Here is a 12,347-nt window from a genome sequence, read left to right as displayed (position 1 = left end):
AGAATCCTTTTGTGAAATAGCTATAATCCTAATAACTAAACTAGGGAAAGAAAACTATAAGTCAATATCATTCATGAACACCCACTCAAAAATTTTAAACAAAATCCTATCAAACATGCAACAGTGATTTATCCAAGAAATCATTCATTAATGACCAGGGATGCAAGGATGGTTCAACACTAGAAAAACAATCAACAAAATTCATCATATTAAAAAACAAAACATCCCACACAACATGATTATTTCAATAGGTAGAGAAACAACCCTTGACAGAGTACAACAGTTATGCTAAAACAAAACAAAACAAAAAACTCTGTAAGCGATAGGCATAGAGGGACGTTCTTAAAATATCACAAAAAATATCTAAAACCAAAAGCAAGCATCACATATGATGGGGGATACACCAGAACTTTTTCCAATAAATGTAAGACTGAAGCAAGGATGCCCACTTTCCCCCTCATTGTTATTTGATATAGTTCTAGAAATACTAGCAACAGCAATAAGATGAGGAAAAAATTACAGGAATAAAGATAGGTAAGGAGGACAAAAAACTATCCTGGTTTGCTGATGATGTGATGGTTAAGAAAATTTTAGTGAATCAATACAAGTACTGAGACAATTAATAGCTTTAGCTAAGTTGCAGGCTACAAAATATCCTGAACAATCAATAGCATTTCTATATAATAATAATGAAACACAAGAAACAATAACAGAAAAGGAAATCCCATTCCAAAGAACCACAACATGTATAAAATATCTGGGTATTAACCTCCCAAAATACACAAAAGACTTGTATAGGGGGCAGCTAGGTGGCACAGTGGATAAAGCAACGGCCCTGGATTCAGGAAGACCTGAGTTCAAATCCAGCCTCAGACACTTGACACTTACTAGCTGTGTGACCCTGGGTAAGTCACTTAACCCTTACTGCCCCGCCAAATAAATAAATAAATAAGCCCAAGGGTAATAAACCAGTGTTCCAGTGTTCCCTTACCCTTTTATCTTCAAAGCATAGACCTTTCAAAACTAGTGGCTAGAAATCTACAATTTGGGAAGACCTGGTGAAAATCTGATCACAATACATGGAAACTAGTCATTCCAAGACACTGATATGAGAAGAACAACATTCCAGGGGTACAAGCCAGTGAAAAGGTATGGAGACAAGATATGCTATGTCATGTGTTTGAGGAAAAGCAAGTAGACAGGAAGTAGCATATTATAGAAGAAGGGTAGAAAAGTATAACTTTTAGTAACATACATTGGGAACCTCTGGATTCTGAATAGAGAGGTGAGGGGATCATACCTGTACTTTAGGAAGATCAATTGGCAGATTTTTAGAGGATAAGTTGGAATAAGGGGAGAGATAAGAGATATTTCAATAAGGAAGTTATTGCAATAGTCCAGGGCAGGAAGGATGAGAGCCTAAATAAAGGTGGTAGCTATATGAGTAAGTGAGCAGGAGGAGAGAGAGATGTTATTAAGATAGAAACAAAAAATATTTGGCAATTGACGGGTTAATGAGGGGTGAAAAAGTAAGAAGTCAAAGGTGATATTGATGCTGAAAACCCAGGTGGCTAAAAGGATGGTACTGTTTTCTATAGTAATAGGGAAGCTCAGAAAAGGGCTAAGTTATGCAGGTAGGAGGGAAGATTTTGGACATGCTGGATTTGAGATGTCCGTGCACTATCTTGTTTGAAATGTCCAATAGGCAGTTAATGATGTATGACTGTAACTCAAAACAGATAATGGGGGGGGGGGGCAGCTAAGTGGCACAGTGGATAAAGCATCAGCCCTGGAGTCAGGAGGACCTGAGTTCAAATCTGGCCTCAGACACTTAACATTTACTAGCTGTGTGACCCTAGGCAAGTCACTTAACCCCAATTGCCTCATGGGGAAAAAAACCAAACAGATAATATGGGCTGGATACATAGACCTGGAGTAACCTACATAGGAACGATAACTGAATCCATAGGAGTTACCAAGGTTAACAAGAGAAAAAATAGAGGAGAATGCAGAAGAGGGACTTGGGGTATACCCACAATGAGTGTAACATGGATAAGGATTCAAAGGAGACCAGAAATGTTTAGGCCGACAAATAGGAAGAGAATCAAGAGAGAGTAAAGTCCCAACAATTCAGAAAGGAGAAAGTGGTCAACAGTGGCAAATGCTGCAGAGACGTCAGGGAAGATTGATGAGGATTGATGAAAGGCCACTAAATTTGGCAAGTAAGAGAGATCACAAGTTTCTTTGAAGAGAGTAGTTTTTGGTTGAGTGATGAAGTCAGAAGCCAGACTATGGAGGGTTTAGGAGGGGTGAGGAGGCAATGAATGAGTGGAGCCAGATATTTTGGGGAGCTTGACTGAGAAAGGTCAGAGACAAAGAATGATAACAGAAAAAGTTAGATCTCTTTCTGGGAAATTTTTTTAAGGACAGGGGAGCCCTGGGTATGTTTGTAAGCAGCAAGAAAGGAGCTGGTAGATAAGGAGTTGAAAATTAGAGAGAAGGGGCAGAAGGATAGTTGGGATGATATTCTGGATCAGACAAAACACTGATGGCACATGTAAAAGAGTTAGTCCTGGTAAGGTGAAGGGACAATTCTTCCTCTGAAATCATCATAAAGGAGGAGAAAGTGAGGGATAATGACATGGATTTTAAGATAAGGAGGAAAGCAAGATATCAGCAACTAGCCTTGATTTTCTTGCTAAACTATGAGATGAGGTCCTCATCTGACAAGGTGAAGAGAATCCATGTTAAAGTCTGCAAAAAGCTTTATAGACATTATTATATTTGAGCCTCACAAAAACCCTACAAAGCAAGTACTACAGGTATTAATATCCTCATTTTACAAGAAACTAAAGCTCAGGGAGGTTAAATGACTTGACCATAGTCACATAGCTAGTAAATTCAGAGGTAAAATTTGAACTCAGGGGGCAGCTAGGTGGCGCAGTGGATAAAGAACCAGCCCTGGATTCAGGAGGACCTGAGTTCAAAGCCAGCTTCAGACATTTGACATTTACTAGCTATGTGACCCTGGGCAAGTCACTTAACCCTCACTGTCCTGCAAAAAACAAACCAAAAAAAACCAAATTTGAACTCGGATCTTCCTGACTCCAAGGATCGAAAATAAGTGATTTCTCTAAAGCCAAAGACTAACCTTAGATTTATGACACTGTGAAAATTTAGAAAGCTAAATTGCCACAAAATACAACCTCGGAGACATAAACAGGACTTCAGCTTTGGTTAATCACAGTTGAGTAAACCTGAGTTGCAGGATAATCTGATAAGGACCAAAGAGCATGGCTTCTATAAGGGTAAGTCATGTCTCTCCCTGACCTGCTATATTTCTTTTTTCCTTTTTTTCTTTCTTTTTTTTTTCTTTCTTTCTTTTTTTTTTGGGGGGGGGTGGGGCAATGGGGGTTAAGTGACTTGCCCAGAGTCACACAGCTAGTAAGTGTCAAGTGTCTGAGGCCAAATTTGAACTCAGGTACTCCTGAATCCAGGGCCAGTGCTTTATCCACTGCGCCACCTGGCTGCCCCCTGATCTGCTATATTTCTTCAAAAGAGTTAAGCAAACAATGGATAAAGAACTGGTGGATATAATTTACTTAGACTTTCAAAAGGCTTTCTGATAATGTCTCTCACAAAACAAACTTGGTAATCACAGAGTAAGAGATGAATTCCAGTCATGGAATAAAAGAGAAGAAGTCAAAATTAAATGAATATAGGGGGAAGTTATTTTTTAAAAATGAATATAGGGAATGAGGTTAATATTGGAGTCCTAGAGGTCGGTATTAGAACTTAATGTAACGATCAGGGGTGAAACAGGGATGTCCATTATCACCCCTATTATTTAATATTGTCCTAGAAATGTTAGCTTTAGCAATCAGAGAAGAGAAAGGAATTAAAGGAATTAGAATAGGCAAGGAGGAAACAAAACTATCACTCTTTGCAGATGATATGATGGTATACTTAAAGAATCTTAGAGAATCAACTCAAAAATTACTTGAAACAATTAACAACTTTAGCAAAGTAGCAGGATATAAAATAAATCCACATAAATCATCAGCATTTCTATACATGACCAACAAAGTCCAGCAGCAAGAGATAGAAAGAGAAATTCCATTTAAAGTAACGGTAGATAATATAAAATACTTGGGAGTCTACTTGCCAAGACAAACCCAGGAACTCTATGAACACAACTACCAAACACTCTTCACACAAATCAAATCAGATCTAAATAATTGGAAAGATATTAATTGCTCATGGATAGGCAGAGCTAATATAGTAAAAATGACAATACTGCCTAAATTAATTTATTTATTCAGTGCCATACCAATCAGACTACCTAAAAATTCTTTTATAGAGCTAGAAAAAATAATAACAAAATTCATCTGGAAAAACAAAAAATCAAAAATATCCAGGGAAATAATAAAAAAATTTCACAGGAAGGTGGGTTAGCAGTACCAAACCTGGAGCTTTACTATAAAGCGGCAGTCATCAAAACTATCTGGTACTGGCTAAAAAATAGAGTGGTAGATCAATGGAATAGGCTAGGCACAGGAAATGCAGTAGTAAATGACACTAGTAATGTAGTGTTTGATAAACCCAAAGACTCTAGCTTCTGGGATAGGAACTCAGTATTTGACAAAAACTGCTGGGAAAACTGGAAGATAGTATGGCAGAAATTAGGCATAGACCAACATCTTACACCTTATACTAAAATAAGGTCAAAATGGATACACGATTTAGGCCTAAGAGGTGATACCATAGGTAAATTAGGAGAGAAAGAAATAGTCTACCTATCAGATCTTTGGAAAGGAAAACAGTTTATGACCAAACAAGAGATAGAGTATATTATAAAATGCAAAATGGATGATTTTGATTGCATTAAATTAAAAAATGTTTGTACAAACAGAAGCAATGCATCCAAAATTAGAAGGGAGGCAGAAAGCTGGGAAACAATTTTTGTGGCCAGTACTTCTGATAAAGGCTTCATCTCTAAAATATATAGGGAACTAAATCAAATTTATAAGAATCCAAGTCATTCCCTAATTGAGAAATGGTCAAAGGATATGAACAAGCAGTTTTCTGATGAAGAAACCAAAGTTATCTATTCCCATATGAAAAAATGCTCTAAATCTCTAATGATTAGAGAGATGCAAATTAAAACAACTCTGAGATACCACCTGACACCTATCAGATTGGCTAAAATTACAAAAAAGGAAAATAATAAATGTTGGAGAAGCTGTGGGAAAATTGGAACACCAATGCATTGCTGGTGTATCCAACCATTCTGGAGAGCAATTTGGAATTATGCCCAAAGGGCGATAAAGCTGTCTATACCCTTTGACCCAGCAATACCACTATTGGGTCTTTTTCCCAAAGAAATCATGGAAAGGGGAAAAGGACCCACATGTACAAAAATATTTGTAGCTGCTCTTTATGTGGTGGCAAGGAATTGGAAGTTGAGGGGATGCCCATCAATTGGGGAATGGCTGGACAAGTTGTGGTATATGAATACAACGGAATACTACTGTGCTGTGAGAAACGATGAGCAGGAGGAGTTCAGAGAAACCTGGAGGGTCTTGCATGGGCTGATGATGAGTGAGATGAGCAGAACCAGAAGAACATTGTACACAGTATCATCAACATTGAGTGTTGATCTACTGTGATGGACTATATTCTTCTCACCAATGCAATGGTACAGAAGAGTTCCAGGGAACTCATAATAGAAGAGGATCTCCAAATACAAGGAAAAAAACAAACAAACAAAAAAAAAAACTGTGAAGTATAGATGCTGAATGAACCATACTATTTCTTTTGGTTTTGGTGCTGTTGTTTTTTCTATTTTGAGGTTTTTCATCATTGCACTGATTTTTCTCTTATAACATGACTAATGCAGAAATAGGATTAATGTTATTATGTGTATATATATAAATATATAAAAAACCTATATCAGATTACCTGCTGTCTAGGGGAGGGGGAGGAAGGGGAGGGAGGGAGAAAAATCTGAAATTGGAAAGCTTGTATAAACAAAAGTTGAAAACTATCTTTACATGTAACAGGAAAAAAATAAAATACTTTATTAATTAAAAAAAAGAAGTCAATCTATTTAAGTCAGTTTTCAGAGTCAAGGGTGATGCTAGTACTCATTATAATTGTGTAATGAAATAATGTATATAAATCATTTTGAAAGCCCTAAAAAAAAGAACTTAATATAACTCTATTAATGACTTATAAGCAGTTTATGTGTAGGAGAAAGGTAATGAGGAACTAAGTTATCAACAATACAAAATTATTTAGTCTAGACTGGAACAGACTATAAAAAAGTCAGAAAGGGTAGGTAAATAACTAGATAAAATGCAATTTCTTCTGGACAAAGCAAAGAGAGAGCATTGAAAACCAAAGCATCTGTTTAAAGTGATTCACTAAGTTCAGTCATTTTTTAAAATTAGCAAGATCTAGACCAAAGGAGAAAAGATGAGACTAAGCAGACATCTGATAAATGCTGCTTTAATAATTAATGGCACTTAGAGGCAGCCTGGCATGGGATAGGAGGCTGACCTTGACTTTAAGAATCAAGACAACCTGGGGCAGCTAGGTGGCACAGTGGATAAAGCACCAGCCCTGGATTCAGGAGTACCTGAGTTCAAATCCGGCCTCAGACACTTGACACTTACTAGCTGTGTGACCCTGGGCCAGTCACTTAACCCCCATTGCCTGGCCAAAAAAGAGTAAAAAAAAAAAAAAAGAATCAAGACAACCTGGGTTCAAGTCCTGCCTAAGACACATATTGCCTGTGTGACCCTGGGCAAGTCACAAATTCACAGAGCCCTGGATAACTTGCTAAAACTATAAACTGCAAAACAGATGCATCTGCCTTGGCAGGAGTTCTCTAACCAGAAGCTCCCCACATCCAGACAATAATGATAATGATAATGGTAGAGAGAATGCTGTTGGTGCTCCTTATTTATCCCCTTCTGTTATATAAACAGAAGTGCAAGTATTACAATAAGAGACAACAAACTTAAATAGAAAAAAAAAAAGGAAACTATTTTGTGCAACATACAATTAACCCATGGAACATGCTGCCACAGGACATTACACAAAAAAAAGATAGACCTCTACAGAACAAAAATTTAAATGGAGTTCAAATCTCATGCTTCAGGCATATCAACTTAGCACTAGCCAGGGGCAGAAAGAAAATTTTACTTTTACTTTTCTAATTATGACCACAAGGCTGGCCAGTTACTTTGCAATTTCAAGGGCACATTCTTAGTTCCATCTATTTGATCACCAAGAATAAAACTAAAGGTTAAATTAAAAGGTAATCTCTCCTCAGATAGAAATTTACATATATAAATTATACATTTTCATACAGAAAAATACAGAGGCTTTTCCCACACCCATTCTCTTCACTATTTGGTTCTCTGTAGTTTCATGCCCACTGGTTTGGTTTGGTTTTCATTTCCTTATCTTTCTCAGAGTACTTATCAAAACTTAAAAGTTCATTACACTCAATAGTTCACTCATAATATGCCTTTAAAAAAAAACAAACAAGATTGTATACTGAAGTAGATGACAGACATGTCAAGTAAATGTTGCTTTTTTTAATTGCAGAGGAACAGTTCTCTAGGCTCAGTCTCCACTGTAGGATATGATCAACTGGTCTGTGAAAAAGCCTCAATTCAATGTATAAATGCAACATAGAAAGAACAGGCTAGGAATGAGTAACAGTTCATTCTCACGGACTTGCCAACAAAATGTATGTGTCTGAACTATCTTTAATATGACCAGATATGAAAGGGCCACAGATTTTCACATGATCCTAGATTTAGAAGTCATCAAGTTTAACCTCCTCATTTTATATATAAGGTGAAAAAAGCCCAGAGAGTTTCATTGACTTTCCCATAGTCACACAAGTAAGTAGCCAGGCCAGGCTTTTGAATCTATGTCCTCGAACACCAAATTCAACGCTCTAAAAAATTCTTGTGTAGATAAAATAGGCCCATGTTGGTACGGAGGCAAAGAAATAACAATCTTCAATAGGGGGTTTATTGATAATGTGTCACACATACTATAAGGTCAAACAAATGGCAAAAAATGTGCCACATGTACAGTAAAATCAAGCAAAAATAGCTAGAAGGGAAATTAAAGATAATTTACACCTCTCATTTTATAAATGAGGAAACTGAGATCCAGTGAAATTGATTTGCCCAAGATCACATAATAGGAAGACAAGAAAAGATCAAACCTAGGTCCCATGACTACAAATCCAGTGCTCTTTTCATTATTCTATACTTCATTCAAACCTGACTGCATTCTAAAAGCAACAAAAAAAAATGAGAGAAAATTGTCATAGATGTATCATAGAATTTCAAGATGAAATCCAAAAGATTAAATCTTCCTTTTTAGAGCTCCCTTTAAATATGGTATAAAGTGATATCCTTAGATCAGTTCAAATGAAGCCCCTATTTTAATTTACCTATTAAGACACAGCACCCTTATAATCAATTGCAAAGAAATATCTTAAAGTTGAAATCCAACAGAATGCCATACTTAAAAGTAAAAACAGTTTAAAAGTAAGATCTTACACTCTATATCCTTGATGTAAGATAAGCTTATTCCTAAGAAATACAATGTGAACTTTCTTAAGAGAAGAAACAAGAAGAATAAAATCCAAAAATCATCAGAAATTTAGTTTCAGAGGTCAATGGAGAAGTGTATATTCCAAACAGATGGTAAGATATAATAAAGTTCTTCTTACCTGCATGAGTTTTCCTTCAGCTGGAGTAATCTCAGCAACACCAGCAAACACTCCTTCCAACGTGAGGTTCAATCTTCCTGTGGGGTCCACTTTCAAGGGAATCACTCTGATAACAGCCTTCTGCTCTGCAGATCGTTCAGACTCCACCGCTGCTGCCAGTACCAGCCCTGTATGTCCAAGGCCTGCCTGCAGGGTAGCCATCAGCAGCCAGGGCCAGAGGGCAGCCAGCTGCAGCTGGTGGCCACCACTCATGCTACCAGCTGCAGCAAATCACTTTGTCCACACATACTGATCAGGAACGTATCTCCCAATCCTGCCAGCTAATATCTAAAGAAGGTTCCCGGCTCCAGGCAAATAGGGGAAACAACAGTTTATACTGCAATTTCAAAAAATACAAAGTTCTTCAAGCCCTTCCTTTCTTTAAATTCCCAAGAACAGGCGGCATTCCCGATGGAGCAGAGGAGTGGGGCGCCATCAATCACTTTTTCTGAAGGTGTCACAATTTCTCCCATCTTCATTCTACCTAATAAAGAGACCACTTCTCTTTGGATTTTCCAACTTTACTTAACAATTGAATTTCAAACTGGTGGAATATAAGAACCTTGAAGGCGGAGACTGGGATTTTTTTGTTCTTTGTATCACTCAGGCCTTGTACAGTAACTTGTACGTAGTAGGGACCTAAGAAATGCTTGTTTTTGAATTTTGTTAGACCAATGGTACATGGCTTTTAGTCTTCCACATGCATTAAGGTGCTAAGCCACCTATACATCCAAATTCCATAAACTAAGAAACATAAAAAAATCAGCACCAAAACTCATGTATCAAGTTGACAGTGAAGAAATCCAACTTAGGGATGACCCTTTCCAAGGCACAAAATTTCCACAAAAAATTCAGGAAAAAGGAAGAGGGTAAGGTGTTAGAATGGAGAACAACAAAATAAATCTTCAGGCCCTACCTGAGGGGTGCCAAAAGATGCTACAATGGGTATTTATGAAAAGGTTTCTCTATATTAAAAAACATTCAGGATATCTATATCTCTAGTCCCATTGAATTTGTATACTTAAGAAACTTTGACATCTTGTTCATTTCTTTTTGTTTTGCACTAAAATTTGTCTTTATAATTCAGTGTCATTTTAAATGGAGTCACATTTTGTAGGATAATACTGATTAATCCTAACTTTGATAATTGAACATGCATGTGAAATGGCTGATTTTATTCTCCAATTCAAATCTACATTGCTGTCCCTGTTATTCTCACTGTCTTAGGGAACTCCACTCCATTTTCCAACACAAACTCTTAGCACATTATCATGTAATGAAATACTTTTGAAAACGATTTTTAAATGCTGATCTTATGATCTATAATTCCCTAAATTCATAAGAGAAACAAAAGGCTATTCCCAACACGTTTTCGAATTCCTTGGGGAGGAGGGAGGGAGGAACAGGGAGGTTAGTCACAGGTTCTCAGCAGAACACCCAGGAAAAGCAAAAATGGGCCTGAATGATACTGATTTATATGTTAGTTCTAGTTTTGAAAATTCAAACCTTTGCTTCACACAAATATAAATAAAAATAAAAAGATACACCCCCAAATAAATAAAAATTCACCTTCCAGACACATCTACTGTATTTGGAGGTCAAGTTAAAAATCTCAAAGTTTCCAATACATGCTGGAAAGCCAAATAAATCAGCAATCAAACATGAAACTGTTAAAGTAAAGCCTTTTGATGAGGCAGAGAAAAAGAGTAATTTTAAAAGAAATCTGCAAACCTGTTGCGCTGTCGGGCCCACAGGAATCCACAGGGGTGAAACAAATGCAATTAGGTTTTATAGATCCTGTTCACAAAAAAATGTTTCAACAGCTTAACCAAGTACAGCTCATTCTTCCACCTTGTTACTCTACAACCAAACTGCAGAGAACCCAGCACAAGACAGGTAAAATACGAGTGAAATTCCACAGCCTAAAAAAATAATCCCAACCAGATCAAAGGAAAAAACTTACTCCAGGCTGAAAGCTAATGTCCCCAGGAACTCTAAAGCACTTAAGACAATCCAAAATCATTTCTGAAAATTCTTTTCCAGACAAGAGTCCCTCTTTTCCCTGAAGAGCAAAAAATCTTGAGAGGAAGAAGGCAGAGTTGTAAACACACCAGCAAAAATTCACCCAGAGCAGGCTGATATCACTATTAAAAGCAAAAAAAAAAAAAAAAAAATTTAAATCCCAGAGGGAGCAGTAGTAACTCTGAATCATGGAGTGGATTTGGAAAGTTCGGTAGGAATCGAGTGCTTCCCTTCCAGAAAAGCAATTCTGGATCAAATCCCTAGAGGAAGCCTGTGGTTTGTACTAGCTCTCTGACTCCCTCCCCTGGGACTGCAATCACTCTCTCTACCTGCTGACACAAAATGAGGGTGGAGCAGTCAGAGGCAACCACCCCTCCTTTTCCCAGCTGGCATGCACATAGTCAGTTAGTCTCAAAATCTCCCTTCTCTCCTTCCCCTCCCTCCCTCCCTCCCTCCCTCTCTCTCTCTGTCTCTCTCTGTCTCTGTCTCTCTCTCTCTTTCTCTACTCCTCTACTCCCTCTATCGAGCCACTGACTAATTGCACTCAATATAAATGGACACCTTCATTTAAGCAAGCTACCTCAAGTAAAACAGGGTCACTCAGAGAAACAAAATCCGTACCTAATAGAGCAAAGATGGTGGTATGAGGAAATACAAAGAAAATAAAATGCAAAGCCAGAGAAGATAAAAGAATGCGGTTTTATAAATCTGAGCTCAAAGGGATTTCACCTCTTTCCTTGTAGTGTCTAAAAATGGTCTAGGGCCAGATTTAAAGTGACTCCCTGCTGTAGGAGTTACTGATTTATTGCACCCTTATGTCCATGACCCTGGGAAGGGCTCTGTCCATTCCATGCACAGATTTTCTTCAGTTCTGGCTAATTTAGACTCAGTAACTCTTTTTTAAATTGTTCCTACAAGGAGCTTTCAGGTCAGGTTGATGTCAGAGGTCTGGAATTCAACTCTTACTCTCTTCTGACATCCCTAGGAGGTGAATAATACTATAGGTCAGACATATGACCTCAACGTAAGGTTTCAAGAGGCTGTGAGTTGTGAGGTGATGAATCCAAGAAAAGGGCTAAGACAAGCTCAACCAGAAGAACGTGGGCAATAAGAAATATAACGCTCAGCTAATCATTACTGCTCTCTAAACATTTTTTCACTTGTAAACTATGGCCTATCTTATAAGCTTGTCATTAGCAGTAATGGAAAACACATCGTACCTACTTAGTAATCAGTGTTGCTAGGATTCTGTTTGTAAGGTTTGCCAAGAAGTCATACTGAATTATTTGGGTGTGGTTAACCATTTTTCATTCCAAGTTTTATTGATTTTCAAGGAAAATCAAACATGAAATGTTTGTGGGAAGGTGGATAGAGTACTAGACTTGGTGTTAGGAAGCCCTGAGTTCAAATTTTACTTCAGGCATTCACCAATTATGACCCTGGGCAAATCACAACCTCTGTTTGCTTTAATCTACTAGAGAAGGAAATAGCAAACTACTCGAGCATCTTTGCCAAGAAAACC

The 12,347-nt window shown here is 37.5% G+C and overlaps 1 protein-coding gene across 1 annotated transcript in view; it reads right to left on the bottom strand.

The window, feature by feature from the left end:
• RNF43 (ring finger protein 43) overlaps positions 1 to 11,125 on the bottom strand; it is a 103,556-nt gene extending 92,431 nt beyond the window's left edge. The window contains exon 1 of the mRNA XM_043999426.1: positions 8,765 to 11,125. Coding sequence (XP_043855361.1) covers positions 8,765 to 9,016 — 252 coding nt within the window. The 5' untranslated portion in view covers positions 9,017 to 11,125. The remainder of the gene's footprint in view (positions 1 to 8,764) is intronic.
• Between the last annotated feature and the right edge of the window lie 1,222 nt (positions 11,126 to 12,347).

This window comes from Dromiciops gliroides, chromosome 4 (genome assembly GCF_019393635.1).
Source record: "Dromiciops gliroides isolate mDroGli1 chromosome 4, mDroGli1.pri, whole genome shotgun sequence".
Taxonomy (NCBI): Eukaryota; Metazoa; Chordata; class Mammalia; order Microbiotheria; family Microbiotheriidae; genus Dromiciops; species Dromiciops gliroides.
Note: the sequence above shows the minus strand (reverse complement) of the source record. Positions and strands in the feature narration are given on the sequence as shown.